The sequence below is a fragment of the Pelophylax lessonae genome (genome assembly GCF_965119305.1).
Source record: "Pelophylax lessonae genome assembly, chromosome: 13".
NCBI lineage: Eukaryota > Metazoa > Chordata > Amphibia > Anura > Ranidae > Pelophylax > Pelophylax lessonae.
In genome coordinates this window covers 105163890-105183988 of record NC_138780.1, presented here as the reverse complement: position 1 = coordinate 105183988, position 20099 = coordinate 105163890, and the positions used below count along the sequence as shown (strand labels likewise).

The following is a 20099-nucleotide window of genomic DNA, read 5'->3' as shown; positions in this document are numbered from 1 at the left end:
CCAGTGGTCCCCCCAGTCCAGCCAGCAAGCATGTGCAGACCGCAGCTACATGCTAGGTTCGCTGCGACAGCCTCACAGACAGAGGCTGACCGGTGAGTTTAACGTCTCGCAGGGTCGCATACGACCGGGCGTGGGTTTGAGTCGCAGCAGTCCCTTGACTGACAGCTCCCCTATTTCAGTAGCGAGGATTCTGTCTGGAGCGTTACCTGCAGCATGGAAGGGTAAGTACAGTCCCTCCCCCCTCCACTTTTGGCATTTTATTGGGGTGGACTCGAGTAACCTCCTGTGATGGTCGGACCTCCCTCCTCCCATCCTAAAATCCCTTCTTTCCCCCCCTGTCCGGAACTAGAGTCTACTGGGGGTCCCAGGGCAGAGAATGCAGCGGAGACCCCTGGGGTCTCCTCCGCTATCCCCACTCTGTAGGGGTCCTGGGATAGTGTGTGTCCTGCCCGGGAGGTCTAGTGGGGTCCCAGTTTAGGAGACCCCTAGGTGCATGCCCTAACTGGTTGCAGTGTGGGTGTAGTGCAGGGGGGTCCCATTGCAGAGACTGATGCAGAGTGCGCAGCGGAGTCTCCCCTAATGCGTATCCTATCTGTGGAGTACAGTACCTTACGGGGGGTTCCGTTGCAGAGAGCACAGCATTGCACAGGGCGCAGGGAAGATCCTGGCAGCATGCCTCAGCCCCTATAGCTGCCGGCAGCCAGGTTGGAGAAGTCCAATGATGTCATGGTGGCCATTTTCCCTTGGTCTGGCTGGTCTTCAGCTGGCGGTCATGTTTGTGTAGCCCGATGTAACAGCAGCCATTTTCATTTAGTCCAGGAGACCCTAGAGATGACCAAATCCTCGTGGGGGTGCCGAAGCTCCTCCTCCTTCCCCTCTTCCTGTGCCAGGGACATATGAAAAGGGATAGCGTCCATGGTGTTGCTGGGTCCGAATTTTCGGCGCTCCTCTGGTCGGTCGGTTTCCTTATGGAGCCTCAGTGTCTCCTCTCCCCCACTGACCCCCATAGGGAGGTAGCAAGTCCCACGGAAACCCCAGCTTCCCATGGTTGCACTGACGATGGTCCTGCAGTCCTTAGTGTCCCGGATGGAAGTGGTGTGTGGGCAAAGGCCCGGTAGGAAGTGTGCCCCGCCTTCTCCTGCTCAGTCTGTCTCATCTGATAATGAGCTGTATGCCACTGCGGACGTGGCCCATCTAGGGGGAATTAATATCTCACCCCCAGATCCATCTAATAGTGAGGATAATTCCTCCATAGTCGCAGCAGCAAATTAAAAAGTGCTGGTAGACGCACTTATCACTGCAGTGCGTAAGACATTAAAAATTGAGGATGCGGCTGATGTGGCCACGGATGTGGCTATGTCGTTTGGTACGAATAAGTCACCTCGCACCCCAGAGGTGTTTCCTTATGTGCCTTATTTTGACAGGTTTTCCTGTAAAGACCATGTTACCCTTTGTAGTCCCCAAACGTTTTGCTGTACGTTGCCCTTTTGAGGAGTCACTTTTAAAAAAGTGGACTAGTCCTCCAGTGGTGGACCCTCCTGTGTCCAAGTTGAATAAAGCAACCATAATCCCAGTAGAGGAATCCGCGTTCTTTTAACCACTCACCACCCGCCCACCGTCAAATGACGGCGGTCCAGAATGGCCTCTCTCGCGCACCCGCGGGGGTGGGGAGTGCGGTGATCGTGGCCGCGCGCCGTGTTGCTAGGACACGGTGAGACCCCGATCTTGGTAAGGAGCCAATGACGTAGCTCTTTACCCATGTGATCGGCTGTGTCCAATCACAGCCGGTCACATGTAAATGAGGAAGTGTCGTTTATTGGCTCTCCTCGCCTCACACTGTCAGAGTGTGTGGCGAGGAGAGCCGATCAGCGGCTCCTTCTCCAAAGGGAAGTCCAGGAAAGGTAATCAGGGCACTGATCATCGGTGCCCTGATTATAGAGAAGTAAAAAAACAGTGCCCACAATCAGGGCCCATCAGTGCCTGCTCATCTGTGCTGCCCATCAGTGCCGCCAGTCAGCGCCTATCAGTGCCGCCTATCAGTGCGGCATATTAGTACCACCTTATCAGTGCCCATCAGTGCTGCCTCATCGGTGCACATCAGTGAAGGAGAAAAATTACTTATTTTCAAGATTTACTGACAGAAAAACGTTTTCTTTTTTCAAAGTTTTCTTTTTTTTTTTTTAATTTTCAAGTAAGAAATATAAAACCCAGCGGTGATTAAATACCACCAAAAGAAAGCTCTATTTGTGTGATGATACAAATTTTATATGGGTACAGTGTAGCATGACCACGCAATTGTCATTCAAAATGTGACAGCGCTGAAAGCTGAACATTTGCCTGGGCAGGAAAGGAGTGAAACTGCACTGTATTGAAGTGGTTAAAGACCCAGGTGACAGAAAAGTGGAGGCTGTGTACACAGCATGTTTACTGTGCCTGATTCGGCATTGCTTCTAGTCTTTGCCTTAGCTCTGGTGTCTCAGACCCTTACTGAATGGGCCAAGCTTTTGCGCCAGGGTCTAGGGAATGAGCAGGTTCCAGCTGCTTATGTTGATTAAACAGACCAGTTCGTCCATTGGCTGCAGTTTATTTGTGATGCAGCTTTTGAATACAGCTCCTGTGCTGTCCAAACTTTGTTTCAGTGGTGGTGATTAGGCGCGTACTGTGGCTTAAGAATTGGTCTGCAGACCAAGCCTCTAAGAAAGCACTCATTGATCTGCCCTTTCAAGGCGATCGCCTGTTTGGGGCTACCCTGGATGACATCATTAAGGGTATCACAGGGGGGAAGAGTACCTTCCTGCCACAATCTAGGAAAGGGAAGGAGCCTCGTCGCAGATGGGGGCCCTCTTTCTCAGCCCATAGAAAATTATTTTGTGCTTCCGGGACTGAGAATAAGGTAAATAGGTCTTTCAAATCTTGAATAGGAGGTTCCAAGCAACTTTAGTCTGGTAAGCCAGAGCTAGCTTCTCCGGACCCGCAGACAAGACCCCTCCAGCATGAAGGTCTACCCATTATTGGGGTGGGGAGACAAATCCACTGGTTTCTGACCCTGTGGACTTCTTTTGTGAGCGTCAAGGAGATCCGCGAAATGTTTATTTTGGGGGTACCCAGAAAGGGGTACACAGTTTGTTCTTTTCAGGTTTTTTAGGTCCTTGTGTGGATTTAATTCCCGCAAAGGTTCAGGTGATGTCCAAACTACCTAAGGTCCTCCTAATCCCTGTCAAGGAAATTTAATTACCTAGGTCTGATTTTAATTCTGACCAGGGTGGTCCTTCCTCTTGACAAACTTCAGGAACCACAGGCCATGATTTTCCATCACACAGACAGTTCGCTCTTCCGATTTGCATACAAGTTCTGAGTCTGGTGGTATCTACCTTCAAGACAGTTCTGTTTGCATAGTCTTACATGCAGCTCTTTAAACTGATTTGGCACCACAGGAGGATACCAAGGGTCGTGGCGAGGTCATCGGTTCCTCTGGCAGGCGTCCAAGGGCCACGGTAAGACCAGTATCATCCTCGGTTCAGGCTTATTCTGCGGTTCCTGCGAGGAAACAAGGGTGAGGATCTTCCGATCATTCTGAGTGCCGTAAACGCCTCTTGGGGGCTTACTCTGAGAAGACCAGTTGTCCCAAGTGCTGATCGCCCATCCTGCTTTACAGTCGCTAGTTTTAATGGCTTAACTATTGAAAGCCAAGTACTGAGGGATAGAGGTTTGTCTGGATCAGTGATCCTTACCATGATGAAGGCGAGGAAGTCGTCTTCCAGCAAGATATACCATCATACGTTGAATGCATACATTTCTTGGTGAGTCGATTGGTGCTCATCATCCTCTCCTTTTCTTTGGCTCTGGTCTTAGCCTTTCTTCAGTGGGGAGTTGATCAGAAGTTGACTTTAAGTACCATCAAGGGCCTTGGAAATCTTCTTTCAGTGACCCCTAGCCACGCACTCTTTAGTTCGTACCTTCATTCAGGCGGTTTGAAATGTGGCTCCACCTGTACCTCTTGCTGCTATGGGATTTAAGTTTAGTGCTCCAAAAACCCCATTTGAGAATATTCGGCAGATTCCCTTGCCTACGTTATCCCAGAAGGTGGCATTCTTGGTTGCTATAACTTCGGCCCGCAGGGTTTTGGAGTTGGCTGCATTATCCTGTCGTAGTCACATTTTAGTGGTTCTTCGTCCCTGTCTATCATTCCTGCCCAAAGTTGTCTCTGACTTCCATTTGCATGAGGACATTGTGTTGCCTTCCTTGTGTTATAAGGCGGCTCATCCCAAGGAATTTGCCTTGCACACCTTGGATGTGGTTTGTTGCGATTCAAGTGTATCTCATTTTTATATTTTATGATGCACCCCAAATATGGGTATAACCTGAGATGTGGTCAGAAAGGTGGACTTCTTTTAAACTGTTCATGTGGACACCTTGAGGGGGCAGCAGGTACCAAAATTATTGTTACCGTGTCTATCTGATGTTTACTTTTGTGTTTTAAAACATGTAAGGGATCTGCCTAATTTTTGACCCCCCCCCCCTCCCCATGTAAACAAAATTGTGTGTTTTTAGTGATTAAATGGAGTTTAATTTCTAAATTGTGGGTAAAACCTTTTCTGTCTTCTAGGGTGCCTGGCTCTGCCAAAGCTCAACCTGCAGTTTTTGACCCTCCATGATTACCTTCTTCGCAACTTCAATCTTTTCCGCCTGGAGTCTACCTATGAGATTCGTCAGGACATTGAGGATGTTGTGTGCCGCATGAAGCCATGGTAAGTGGCAGGTAGGAGCTTGTTTTGCTTCCTATGTGAATTCATTATTTTTCTCTGATAGAATACAGCCATAGTCAGTGCTGCAGTCAGTATGTTTAAACAGTTGGTGATGAATAGTATTTCAAGAGCCAAACACACATAAGACCTGCAGATCCTTTATAATATTGTTTACATGGATACACAAACACTCTTTAGAGAACAATCAGAAGGGTTGTGGCACATTGCCTGTTCAAACAGTCCGTACAATATACAGCTAGTAAAATGAGGAATTAATTTTTGATCTTTATACTTAAAACCAAGATGTTAATTTATCTTTGTTACTGTTAATGTTCTTGCCAAGCCCACTTTTATCTGAAGACTCAATAGAATGTACAGTAGTTTTGACTTAAAAAGGAGTAGGGGACCCAGTAAATGAATTTATACTGTAAATCCAAGAAGAAAAATGTATTGTGTTGACTGCATTTGTTTCCTTTTTCAGGCTTTTTGTACACTTTTTTTTTTTCCACCTGGCGATCCTGCCAGTAACACATTTATTGCCCTGTGACAACACTCGCTGTACTGTATCTATGGAGGTTATTCTAACCTGTGTGCTCCAGAACATAGGGCAGCCCTGACAACCCTGCTTGAGATTTCACTGTACTTTAGAGGCAAAATTCACAGGAATTTAGATGCTCACTGAATATGGCGGATGTACAAATATTTGTCTGCACTTGTTTTAACGAGACAAGACATAAGGAAATGTGCAAGCATTTTTTTGCAAATACATACTTTCATTTTGATTATGCAGTTCTTTGTAAAATATTGTATTGACTTAAATCGGCCATACATAGATCAAAACCGGAACAAATTGTGCGCCGGATATAGACGGAAACACTAATCGTGTTCTGCTGGCAGGGATTGTTCCTCGCTGTGGGAAGGATTCCCCCCCATCAACACTGACCGTGTTGTTGGTAAAATCAAGAAATTTTTTGGGAGCAATTCTGACAGGTTAGATGCAGATGGAGCAGTAAAAAAAAAAGTCAATATTGGGGCATGGTGACGGCTGGCCATACATGTTCAATTTTCTTCTACAATTTTCTGTTCGATTTACCACAAACCACATAATATGAGGCCAAAGCTAAACAACACTTTAACTTGTATCCAATTAGGCAAGCCTTTGTACTACATAGTTGATGGTTAATTTCAAGAAAATTGTATAATGTATGGCCAGCCTTAAACACACACCAACCTGTTACTCCCTCCAGGGTACCAGTAAGGGTAGTTCAGTTGTCCGATTATAGATCTGAGCTTTGCTGTCACAGACATCACTATTGCATTTCACTAAAGGCAAACACATACCAAGATAAATATGTAAGGTTCTATTGTTCTCCTAAGATAGTTGCCTTTTGCTTTGGTATTTTGAGTCACTGATTTGCAGCCAGTGAATTTAGAAAAGGTTATTTGTACCCGGTCTGAGACTTAGAGATACTGAAGCAAAAAGATCAGCATAATAGTCAGGCAACTTGTACTTTGACAAAGGGTAGGTCAGCAATGACAGTACACCTATTTGACAGTGTTTATTTCCTTTAAAGAGAAGCAATAGGTTTAATCTTGTACCACTAAATTACCATCTACAGCTACAAACTTGAGTACATTATTCAATTTATAGAACATACATTTTCAAACCAGCCTCCCTCTTTTCACAGCTGGTGACCTGTGAACAGCATTGGCTATGAAAAAGTTGGTGCTTGCCTAGGATTTTTTAGAACTCTCACGGCAGATCAGGGAGGAGAAGCCACAAGGTGTATGTGTAGCACTGCCCCCTCAAGGACTGCCAAATGTACACTTTCCGGGTCCACCTGAGTTACCAACAGCAACCTTGACATTTACAGTTTCTCACTCTCTCCTTGGCTCGCTCCAATAACCAGTCCAGGGGTATTTAGTTGTTTTGTGTTTTATTTTAAATTAGGGATAGGAGAAGGGAATAGTGGGATACTCCGAATTAACTATGCACAATGTTGGAGGACTTCTCTCTTCATTTACAGCCAGGCTGTTGATTCACTCAGCCACTAAAGATGAATTTGGGTTAAGCCTCTTTCCTAAGATGACTTGGTGAACTATAGATTATCTTCAGGACACTCTCCTCAGCATTCTCTCTTGACCACTGACACCTGTCCACCGACTACTCTACTCCGGGGGTGCCCCCCCCTCAGGTCAGGCCCCTTGACACGAGTCACTGTACTCATGATACTGTTTTTCCAGGGTCTCCAGTGTCTTCCCTTTAGTCAGCTCTCCTGGACCTCTGGGTTCAGCTCCGTTCCTCTGGCCCCCAGGACGACCTCCTGCGACCGTGTGCCACTGCTACAGAGAAGGAGGCAGCCACCCCCTCCCTCCGGGACTCTGCTCTCCAGCCAAATACCCCACAGCACATGTGCTCCTTGCTTTTTTACAGTATACAAGAATGCACTGAGGCAACTTGCCACTGCCAATCACCAGAACTGTATCAAAGCCTATGCATTCATTTTTCAGGTTTCCTCCCACTGTCCAACATGCCTTCCTATTGGACCAGTGTGAAGCACTCTCTAGACATAATGACACACATACCGAGCACAATGAGAAGACTTCACTAACAGATCCTGCCCTTTAGTAAGCAAAGAGCAATATAGATTTGCCTGCAGCCCCTCTAATAAGTAGACAGAGCCAAAAAACTAAACTGTCTCACTAGCACCTACCTAGAAGGGTGCTACATATGTATTAGCAGATGACTTATGATGCATGCTATGTAGCATGCGTTAACTTGCCTGTCTTGCGGAGTATAGTCAAAAGATGCCATATTTACTGCATATTTATAGGAGTGGTATATATGTTATACTGCATGTGTCCTAAAACAAATATATGAATTATTAGGGCCAATTCACACTGACTTGAGCTAAAATGCATGTGCATTTGCATGCATTTTAGTCGTGTTTTAAATGTTCTGACATCCGTTGATATCCATGTTGATGTCCGTTGACATACATTTTGCATTTTAGCGTAACGTTATGGTGTGAAAAAAAAAACAAAAAAAAAAACGTTATGGTGTGAATTTGACACATTGGCAATTGTTTTTCAGATCTCCTTCAATTGATCTGTGTTTTACAGCTGCACTAAAATGCACTAGTGTGAATTGGCCCTTAATTTTTTTTGATTTGTTAAAGGGTAGGTCCTGCAGTTCCATTCATATTTAGTAATTATTTAACTCAACATTTCATCAAACATTTTTTTTTCCGTGCCATTAAAGCTGAGGCCAGAAATCTACAAGTATGCTCCTAAACATTGTCTTTCAAAGTCTTTGTATTTTACTTAAAGCGGAGTTCCAGCCTATTTTGCAACTTTAGTGATTCCTGGAGTGCTCGCTATGCTGATCAACAATTGGGCATTTTCAATTTTTTTCGGGGGTCCCTTACCTTATTTTCAGGGCATTTTTGATTGATCTTCCTCCTTCTCCCCCCCCTCTGTGGCCACGGCCACCGACATCACTTCAGCCTTTGCATTGCATCCTGGGAGCTGTTTGTCATCACTCCCAGGAGGCTGGAATCAGGAAGAACTCCCAGAACACTCCCTGGAATCAGGAAGGAGGACACAGCAGATTACACTGCGGCTTCAGATGCCCACATCCAAGATGGCCACGCCCAGACTGCGTTTTTAAAAGTGTGATTTTGACTAAAATCCAATACTGTACACCTTGTAAGTATGAGAATAGCGGTTTTGTAAAGGGCGATGGATTAGTATTATTGGGATATTTTTTGTTAAAAAAGGTATTTGAGGCCGAAACTCTGCTCATCTTTATCTGTAACTGGAAGAAAGAGACACTATAAACACCACTTTGTGCCAAACACACAAATTAACTTTGCAACTCGAGCCAACATTGTTCAACTGGTCCTCTTTGTTGGTTTGGGTTGAGCTGGACCTATGAAACACCAGTTCTGTTGGTGTGAACACCCTCATGGGACAGCAGCTGGAATGCTGGCATGTCCCTGTTCTGCCATCTAAATAGTTAATTAAACATTCTCATTTACTCTCTGGCCTGCATAGCTGTACAAATCCCCTCAGTTGCCCCATCCAATGCAGAGTAACAACTCATAGAACATAAACCACCGGTGATGTTTCATATTTCATGGCTATTTCAGGGTGCTGAGCTTGCTTGTCTTTTGATCTGTGGCACTTTCACAGCTCTGAGCAGCTATTCTAAGTTAAGAGGCAAATTCTCCGCTATACCAGAGCCATCATCCCTATAACCCTGCAGTGTTAAACTGTCACACATCTGAATACTCTTATTCTAGCTGTGATGCTGTCCAGGGAATTATTGCCATTTATTTGTCAGTTGGGAAGAAAAGTACATATTACTTTTTAGTTTGATTTAGAGTAGTTTCTATGTTTATAGACCTGGGATAACAATTTACCTACTTTAAAATATTTCTATTTAATTAATTATTCCTAAAATACTTTTCATTACAAAATATTTTTACATTGAAGCTTTAATTTTGCATTAAAGCGGTATTAATCCCAAAACCAAAAATGTAGTATATTGTAATTTAACACTCATTAGATATGGTGTATTAGTTTTCTTCGTTTTTTAGGGTTTTCACCTGGTAACCTGGCCAGTAACACACTTCCTGTATTCGAGTGCCCCCACTCTGGATGAAGGTGCACAGGGGCAGCTTAGAACAGCAGCATTGTTAGTCTAGGCACATGTGTCAAACACAAGACCCACGGGTCAAACCTGGCCCACCAGGCCATTACATGTGCCCCTTGTACCTCTCCTGCAGCTGCGGCACTCACCTTGTCTCCGCCCTCACCTTTTCTCAGCAGTAGTATAGAGGAGGACAGAACTCCTCTGACAGATCCTGCTCTTTTCCCTGCAGGCACGGAGAGGCTGGTCTCTTCCCCCCCCCCCCCGGCTCAGCAGTCCGCAGCAGGAGGACAGAACTCCTACAGATCCTGTGCCTCTCTAAGCAGCTGCAGCACAAACCCCTTCCGCCTCCCCTGGCCTCAGCAGACTCTGGTCCTCCTCCTCCAGACCCCTGCACTTTCTGCTTCCTAGCTCTGTTCCCCAGCTTTTATCGGGTAGCAGCACTGTGATGTAAGGGAGAGTGGGAAGGCCCTTGACATCTGATGTAAGGGGGAGGTGGGGTGCTCTGGACATCAAGTCTTACAGACTTGGCTGCCCTTTGAGGGCAGCCATAATGCTCAATTAAATTGAGTTTGACACCCCTGGTTTAGGGGGAGGGGGAGTGTTAAATGTACTATGAGATTTAGTTACACTAACAAATTGAAGCCAAACTCCAGCTCACACAGCAGTTACAGCAACCGTTTTTTTTTCTTTTGGAATAAAGGTTTTTACACGAATAAACAACAGCTGTTCATTGTAAGCACCCCTCTCAGTGGTATATGGTTTGTCTCAGCACTCTTAACTGCTACATTTGCAGGAGAGCTTGTTCTGTTGAAAAACAACAGACTTACTGTCATGATCACCAAATGAAAATAAAAGAAAGAGAGCCTAAAAAAACAAAACTAATCTAAGAATTGGTAAGCTAAATGTAATAAATTTTTTGCTTTTGGATTTAGGAACAGCTGCCTCTTGTAATCCTCTTTATTGCAACACTTTTAAGGCTGTATTGCTCTGCCTGTTCCTTTTGGTCACATCGTAATCATGCTACTTGGAGAAGAAAGCATTGAGATTACCACTTTAGTCTGTTGCTGCATTGTCTAATTACAAGCTGGTGCACAGTGTAGCCTGCAGAGGTTCACCTTTTCTGTGCTGTTTGGCAGGGGTGCCTGGCTCACAAGTCTGGCTGGACAGACCTGAGCTTTCTTCTCGGATCCATTGGCAATTAAAACTCTTTTTGTGTATCATTTTAACTGTGTATTTAGCGAATTGCCATGGTTCAATGGTTTAAATAATTTATTGCACAAGGCATTGTGTAATGCCTATCACATCCTTTCCTGATGGACATTGATGGACACAGACTTTAATATACAGGCTCAGACTAGCACACAAAAGACAGTGTTGCACAGATGGCCATGCGCTTAATGATTGGGAAAGTTGTCCTTTTGAGGTGTTGCTGTCAATCGTTATATACAGTATCTCACAAAAGTGAGTACACCCCTCACATTTTTGTAAATATTTTATTATATCTTTTCATGTGACAACACTGAAGAAATTACACTTTGCTACAATGTAAAGTAGTGAGTGTACAGCTTGTATAACAGTGTACATTTGCTGTCCCCTTAAAATAACTCAACACACAGCCATTAATGTCTAAACCGCTGGCAACAAAAGAGAGTACACCCCAAGTGAATGTGTCCAAATTGGGCCCAAATTGTCAATGTTTTGTGTGGCCACCATTATTTTCCAGCACTGCCTTAACCCTCTTGGGCATGGAGTTCACCAGAGTGTCACAGGTTGACACTGGAGTCCTCTTCCACTCCTCCATGACGGCATCATGGAGCTGGTGGATGTTCGAGACCTTGCCCTCTTCCACCTTCCCGTTTGAGGATGCCCCACAGATGCTCAATAGGGTTTAGGTCTGGAGATATGCTTGGCCAATCCATCACCTTTACCCTCAGCTTCTTTAGCAAGGCAGTGATCGTCTTGGAGGTGTGTTTGGGGTCCTTATGTCGGAATACTGCCCTGTGGCCTAGTCCTTCGAAGGGAGGGGATCATGCTCTGCTTCAGTATGTCACAGTACATGTTAGCATTCATGGTTCCCTCAATGAACTGTAGCTCTCCAGTGCCGGCAGCATTAATGCAGACCCAGACCATGACACTCCCACCACCATGCTTGTATGTAAGCAAGATACACTTCTTTTTGTACTCCTCACCTGGTTGCTGCCACGCGCGCTTGACACCATCTGATCCAAAAAAGGTTAACTTGGTCTCATTAGACCACAGGACATTGTTCCAGTAATCCATGTCCTTAGTCTGCTTGTCTTCAGCAAACTGTCTGCAGGCTTTCTTGTGCATCATCTTTAGAAGAGGCTTCCTTCTGGGACGACAGCCATGCAGACCAATTTGATGCAGTGTGCGGCGTATGGTCTGAGCACTGGCAGGCTGACCCCCCCCCCCCGCCCCTTCAACCTCTGCAGCAATGCTGGCAGCACTCATACACCTATTTTCCAAAGACAACTTCTGGATACGACGCTGAGCACAAGCACTCAACTTCTTTTGTTGACCATGGCGAGGCCTGTTCTGAGTGGAACCTGTCCTGTTAAACCGCTTGGGTCTTGTCCACCGTGCTGCAGCTCAGTTTCAGGGTCTTGGCAATCTTCTTATAACCTAGGCCATCTTTATGTAGAGCAACAATTATTTTTTTCAGATCTTTAGACAGTTCTTTGCCATGAAGTGTCATGTTGAACTTCCAGTGACCAGTGTGAGAGTGAGAGCGATAACACCAAATTTAACACACCTGCTCCCCATTCACACCTGAGTCCTGGTAACACTAATGAGTCACATGACATCGGGGAGGGAAAATTGCTAATGGGCCCAATTTGGAGCTTTTCACTTAGGTATGTACTCGCTTTTGTTGCCAGAGGTTTATACATTAATTGCTGTGTGTCAAGTTATTTTGAGGGGACATCAAATTTACACTGTTATCCAAGCTGTACACTCACTGCTTTGCATTGTAGCAAAGTGTAATTTCTTCAGTGTTGTCACATGAAAAGATATAATAAAATATTTACATACTTTTGTGAAATACTGTAAGTGCTGTTTATACTGCAGATCTGGGTGCAACTTATCTCTTTGCTTGCATCTGTTGGAGTATTTTTTTGTTTCATCTACTTGATTGTACATTTTTGGGTAATCTGTATATTTATTATGTGAATGGGGAACCCTCCCTTTTTATTTAGTCAGGCTCACAGGGGAGTGTCCACTTCTGTTTCTTTTCTGGCGGCTGGGTAAATTTAATGCCCAAAGGTAAAATTTCCTTACCACCTTTTTCTTTTTGGTTTGATGATGCAGCTTTAGGAGAAAGTTCAAGGGAACGCATGCTCACACTAATACAGCTTTGGTTTAGGAACATAACGATTCATCTTTTAACTCTTTGCTGGAGGAAATAATTAAAAAATGCAGGGTGTAAGAGTACTAACTTACCCTAGTTACACCAAACTGAGGATCAACAGTGCAAATCAACAACTTTCCATTTTACATCAAAATGTTTTTCTTTCCTCTAAGTCAGGTTTTAGTACCCAAACAACAAGCTTTCCTCCATCTCCTTATGCTTGGGTAGTTCTAAATGTCCATGGTAACCCAGAGAATCCAAGCCTGTGGATAAGATGCCAATGTTTGAAGGTACTCCCTTCATCTTTTGCATCAGAGTTGAGGGGAGGTATGAGGACTTTCACAGGTTTTGTAAGTTTCCATAATCAGGAAATGAGTGTGTGCAAGAAGTAGTATCAGGGGCTTTCTTCTCTTCGTGTCTTCCTGTGTCTCAGCAGCTTTGGATGGACCTCCTTTTAGCCATTCAAGGATTGATGAAGTTATTGTTCCTGGTCCTCTAAATTAACAGTTCAAGGTGTTTTTCTCCTATTCAAATCTGTTTAAAGTTTTGAAACCCAAAGGAGGCATTCTGGACTCCAATGATCCAACGCCTTTGTATGTCTTCAAAAGTTTTCGGTAGAATTTATTCAGTCAGTTATTACCTCCCTTTGTCTAGAAGACTTGTGGCCTCCCTGGACATACAGGATGCCTGTTTACTCATTCTTATCTTTCCAGGTCTTCAACAATCGCTTAGTCTTTCTGTTGGCAATGACTACTATCAGTTCATGCTTCTTTCCTTTCACCTTTTTTCTCAAAGGCCCTCACACTGGTTCTGGGTCATAATTACTCCAGAGATGTTCTAGTTATCGTATACTTGGGCGATCTCTTGTTGTTGCCTTTCTGGCCTTGGGCTCTACTGTGGCAACCCTGCTATGGACATTGTAAGACTTTGGATGGATCCTGAACATTGAGAAATCATCTCTGATTCTGTCACATCACTTGGAGTACATGGATACTATTCAGGTCAAGGTTTTGCTGCCCTTGGAGAAGTTAATAAATCCTGCAGGGTCTGGTTCAGCAAATTCATATTGAGTTGTGAGTGCAAAAATTGATAGTGTCCACCTTGAAAGCAATTCTGTTTGTTCAATTTCACTCAAGGCCTTGCAGTACAACATTCTCATAACATGGGAGACATGCACTCTGTCTTCAGACAAGATGATTTGGTTATGTTGTTAAACAAAGATGCCTCTATTTTGGTGCCTTCTGTCCCTGGTGCTTTTGGAGGACAGGTTTTTTTTCTTCTTTTATGGTGGAAGATTGTCATGATTGATGCCAGTCGTCTTGGCTGAGGTGATGGTTTGGCACTCTTTTCAGCATTGTTGGTCTTAAGGAAGAATTCATTCTTTAATCAGCACGCTTCAATTTCTTGCATTTCATCTGTCATTATTTAACTGGACCTCCACTTCTTACCTGGTTCTCTCTTTTGGCTGGTTCATCCTCTGGTATGAGTTTAATCAGGCAATGCTCATGTTTCGGTGATATCCAAAGTGCATGTTCCCAAGATGGAGAACTGGCAGGCAGATTTTCTCAGCAGACGATGTCGGTGTCTGGACCCAGGAGAATGGTCTCTTTATCTGGAAGTGTTCTGGGACATATCTTCAAATTGGGGGATCCCAAATGTAGATCTGTTAGCGTCTCAGTTCAGCAAGATACTAGGCAGATTTGTCTCTGAGATGCAGGACCCAATGGAAGATGCAGAAGGTGCCCTGGTGGAGCCTTGGGATCAGAATGCCCCAATTTATGCCTTTCCTCAGGGCTCATTTACACTTGCTTTGACAACATGCTTTTTTGATGTGTTTTTCATGCTCGCGTGATGCTTGCTTGGTTCTTTAATGATGCTTTGGTGGAGCTTTTTTGAAGCTTTATTGAAGCTTAGCAGATGCCCTGTGTGTGTGTGTGTGTGTGTGTGTGTGTGTGTGTGTGTGTGTGTGTGTGTGTGTTGATATCTCATACCTGCAATACCTCTAAAACAAAGCTAAATTAAAGGGATTGTAAAGGCAGATGTTTTTTTTTTTTTTATCTTAATGCATTCTATGCATAAGAATAAAAAAAAAAACCTGTGTGCAGCAGCTCCTTTCAGCCCCCTATTACTTTCCCGAGCCCATCTTTATCCAGCGATGTTGCAGGAGTGTCTTAGCATGATACGTAATACATTGGGAGAAAGCAGACTACTAAGCTCATCAGTGTGCTTCTGCTACATCAGTGTCCAGTCTCAGGTTGGGTGTGGGGAGGTGGCCTGTGCTGTATTTAACTTCAATAAAGAAAAGTCAGGTCACCAGCCTGACCGTACTGCCTGGTAGTCTGTGTAAATGTCAGGACTGGATGGACAGAAATTCAAATCTGGTGACAGGTAAATAGGTCTCATAAATGTTTGTATCTGTTTGCTTTTAGGTACCGCTTTGTACATCTGGGTGTGCATTTCACATAAATATATACATTGGTAATCATGCACAATTTTTCACACAGGCAATCTGAATATGGTGGTGTGGTTTTTGGCGGCTGGGCGCGCATGGCTCAACCTATAGTGGCTTTCTCTGTTGTGGAAGTTGCCAAGCCAAACATTGGTGAAAACTGGCCAACACGAGTAAGAGCTGATGTTACCATCAACCTGAATGTCAGAAACCAAATTAAAGACGAATGGGAAGGTAGGAATGACTGGTGCACGTGCATGTGCAGCATTTTCTTTAAACACTCCAATAGACACTCTTGATTCTGTTACACACTCTCTTGACTTCTTTAAAGCAGGAAGCATAAACTTTGACTGACATTTATATGCCCACTTTCTGGGAGAAAATATACACTTAGGCAGGCCATACACGGTGCACATTTATTTCCTGCAACCATGAGTAATAAATAACCAAGAGCCTATTAATTTAGAAAGTGCATTGTACAGGTCGTATGAGCATATGTATGTCAGCCATTGTTGAAGTATTGAGTATTCAAGTTATTAACATTATACAGGATGGTCGCAGTTTAGTCTGTATTGAACATATGTTTCCTTGTTGAAGATCTTTAAAACATTGGCCTGATTAGTGGTTTATCTTTTGGCTCCAAGAAATCCTGCAAAGGATCGCTCCTCTAAAAATAAGCAGGTTTTAGGTTATAAGGGGCAAACATGTCAATGCTGTTGAAACAGCAAAATGTAATTTATATGCTGAAGGTCCTGGGAGTTGTGCACAGATTGCTGCCAGCTGGCACATAACTGAAAAACATTTCCCCGTACTCCTCTAACTGGAGGCGTACACTAAAGGTGACCCCTGTTGGCACTGCAGGCATATTCCGCTTTTGACCATTATGGTCTAAGCTATGCCAGCACTTGGGCAGCATGTGTGCTCCACTCCATACTAGAAGTAAGGCAAGAGTACTGTCCAAAAATGCAGTTGTTGATCCACAGCAATTTTCTAATGGAAACTTCTCTTGGATAGTTTTTCTTTCTGCTTTTCTTGTAGTAGTAAAAGCTGGATTCTTTGTAGACTGTGCTGTGTTGTTTAATTGGTGCATGGAGGTTATTTATCCATAGTAGTATGCAAAGTTTCTGGTTATATGAGCTAATTTAAGGGAGCTTTTCAGAAGAGCTTAACAGGAAAATCTTTGTTGATGAGTTAAAATATTGTTTTAAAGTGAGAATCTCGTAAAAGTAAAGCTGGAGAAAAATGTTTCATTATTCTGTTCATCAGGTTTTGTGAATCCACAGTTATATTTCTAACTGTGATGTATATCTATTGCTCTTAAGGAAAGAAAAGGACGTGTAGAAATACATAAATGAAGGGTAATTGTTTATGATGCATTAGTGCTTTAGCAAGCTAAATGTCATTAATTTTGGGTGTCCATCCACTTTGAATGTTCATCCTCCACTTTACATAACGCACAAGCAAAAAAGTGTGTTAACACCAAAAAGCATAAGAAATCTTTTTTAAAGCGTATCTAAACTCAAATACAGAAATGTTATATATTGCAGCGTACCAGTCCTCAGATGTGGTGGCTGCATTGGTTTTCTTTTTTCAGGATAAGCGCATTTTTAGCATAGCCATCCGAGAATAGGAAGTGTGCTGTAGGATTACTCCCCAGACACATCTGCTCCACCTTAGATTTAACCTCTGTCACTTCTGTTAATCATCTGATTAACACCTATATCTGGTAACCTGTATTAACTTCCTCCGTTGCCTCATTTATCCCCTGATCACAGTTGACCTCTTCCTCAGCAGTCTGCATTCAAGTCTTGCCAAATTTACCACAACATCACAGTTCACATTTACAACATTAGCTAAGATCCCACCACCATTAGGCACAAACTCCTCATTCCTTCTCTGTAAAATGCCACAATCAACAGAATGAGAGCCCAGCAACTGCTATTCAGCCCCCTCTTAAAGTTGTACTCTCCCTGCAAATGATTATACTCTCTGGTTGTCCACCTTAATTTTACCCTTGAAGATGTTTCGGAAATTGTGTTTTTGTTTCTTTTTACTTTCATCACATTTCTAATAATATAGTTATTATTTTCTAACCTAAAACCTATACACCTTTTGCTAGTTGAATACACAAAATCTTGTTTGAAGAAACTCTGAAAATTTTAATTTAATGTAATGTTAGGCTAAATAAAAATGTATAAAGTGCTGCAGTGATTAAAAAAATAAATAAAGTGCATACATAGTGCAATGATAAATTGTACCTATATGACAAAGTGAGCATTGATACAATACACATATGTTGTGATATAACCAATAAAATACAGTGATAATAATAAGTCACTGAAAATTAATAAAAAAAAGTCCAAAATAAGTCTAATGTGTGATGCAAAAAGCAAAATCTTCATTCATTCAAATCTTCATTCTTCATTATTTCATGTGAATTTTCTAACTCGTGCACAGGAAACACCACCAACGTCAGAGGAGGGCTTACCAGATAGAATGGACTCAATTAAGCTTATGGCTAGTGAGTCAAAAACAGCGTATTAAGATGGATGATAAGCCAACGGACATCGGGATAAACTTCCGCCATTCCAACAGCATCAACTGATTATTCCACTTTGATACAGATTAATTTCCAATAATGGACCATCCCATTAAAATTAGGGCCACAAGTTCTTCTCCACATGTACTCAGTAAAAGAGAGAGCCCCACATAGTGTAAAACCATTCAAAATATCTCATTTATTTAGACATCATCCCAGATGATGTCTATTCAGACGAAACAAGCCGGGTCTGCTGCTATGTTGCCCCTGCGTCATATCTGATCCTAGGATGTTCTTCTTGCTTTTTACTCATCTACATTGTAAGTGTTCTGGATTTTTAAATAAATTAGATATTTTGTATGGTTTTACACTGTCAGCACTGCACTTTATACATTTTTATTCTAGATACAGATTGTCATCTGTAGTGTTAGTTGCTTTTTCATTATTGATCCACTGTAGCGCATTGTTCCCCCTCTGTTTTTCTATCTATTGTTAGGCTAAATGCAGTGAATGACAGTATTTAATCTGTGTCTTGTCACTTTAACCAGGTCTCCGCAAACATGATGTGTGCTTCTTGGTCACCCTGCGGCCCATGTTACTATATGGAACAAAGATTGATCGGAGACAGTCTATTGTGGAACAGACTGGGCTCATGTATGTACGAGGATGTGAGATTCAAGGCATGCTGGATGAGAAAGGGCGAGTGATTGAAGAAGGTAAGATATTAATAATAACTGCATTGTAGAACTGGTTATAGAAGGAGAATGTTTTAAAAGAAACCAGCGGAGTAGGGGTGGTCAGGAAAATTCATCACGTACTGTAAACATAGCTGTTTACAGTATTTGATGCTCTGAAAGTTTGTAACACATGTGAAAGCTGTATAATTACTAGATCCTTGGAATTTATTACAAAATAATATGACTGGGTGGCTACAGAATTAAAGGGTGCAAAAGCTGTCTACTTTTAAAAATCAGGTACTTACCGCAACTCTTATTTTTTTGCTGTGTGAGTTCTGTCCTTCAGCTTTAGTGGCTGAAACTGCACACAAAGTGAACCCTAGAGAAGTGGCCAGGTACCTATACTAGGCTTTGTTTGTTTGTGTAAGACTTTAGACTAAGACCCGGGTTAACACTAGCGCGACTTGTCAGGCAACTTGGTCGCCTCACAAGTCACGGTGGGTCGCCTGCCATAGATTAGCACAGGACCCGTTCTAATAGGAGCGACACAAGTCGCTCCGACTTAGAAAAAGGGTCCTGTACTACTTTGGGGCGACCTGGAGGCGACCTGCATTGACTTAAATGATATGAAGTCCGTGCATGTCGTGCCGAGGTCGCGGTGCACAGCGTGCACCGCGACTTCACAGGTCGCCCCAGCAAGTAGTGTCGCTCCTGTGTGAACGGGGTCTTAAACTAATTTGACCATTTCTGTTTATGTAGGGCCTGAACCTAAGCCCAAACTTAAAGGAGATGCAAGAACCTACCGAGTGTTTCTAGATCCCAATCAGTATCAGCAAGACATGACAAACACTATTCAGAATGGAGCTGAAGATGTGTATGAAACCTTCAACCTGATCATGAGGAGGAAACCTAAAGAGAATAACTTCAAGGTCAGTATTGAACCATTCTCATGTAGATAATTATGTCCAAGTGATATAGGGTTATATCCTCTGTCAGTTTACAATATGTTTGCGTATATTTGCTCTCACTTTTGTCTGACATTTGCTACCTTGTCCAGAATGAGAGTGGGATACACCACTTTCTAAAAGGACACCTATTTTGTGTGGAGTCAAACAATTACATCACAGTGGCATTTATCAACCATCAAGAGATTCTTTGGCTTTAAAATAGTGCTAATCCCTCGCGCTAATATAATAACAATGATATTCATTAAAAATCAAAACTCTTTAAAATATTGTGCCAGTTAGTCTAATCCTGCTGCAACTTAAATTCAAATAAAACCAACAGTTTAGTGTATATATAAGTCAAATTCCTACTCCAAGTTGCGCATGAAGTGACTCAAATAAATATATTGTGTATGATCAAAAAATTATAAAAAAAGATTATAGGTCATAAAACTCATACATACGTATAAGTAAAGTGAGAAAAAAGGTGAAAAAATATATAAACATAAAGTCCCACAATGTTCCTAAAGCAATCTTGCTGACAGCAAAAAATTCCTGGATGAGATCCTCTCAATGCTCAAAGTCTCATATAAACTCTCCAGGAGTGGCTCCCGTGAATATAACTTAGATCACCTTAAAAAGTCCACCACCAACGTGCAAAACCCCTCTCATCGGTTGGTCTCTTACCAGAAATAGTAGCCCCCCCATTCCCATGGTGTGG

General features: G+C 43.0%; 1 protein-coding gene across 1 annotated transcript in view; it reads left to right on the top strand.

Annotated features, from left to right (window-relative positions):
- Window positions 1-20099, top strand: part of AQR (aquarius intron-binding spliceosomal factor) — a 213882-nt gene that overhangs the window by 76849 nt on the left and 116934 nt on the right. The window contains exons 16-19 of the mRNA XM_082242923.1: window positions 4607-4748; window positions 15274-15452; window positions 18306-18473; window positions 19194-19363. Coding sequence (XP_082099049.1) covers window positions 4607-4748; window positions 15274-15452; window positions 18306-18473; window positions 19194-19363 — 659 coding nt within the window. The remainder of the gene's footprint in view (window positions 1-4606; window positions 4749-15273; window positions 15453-18305; window positions 18474-19193; window positions 19364-20099) is intronic.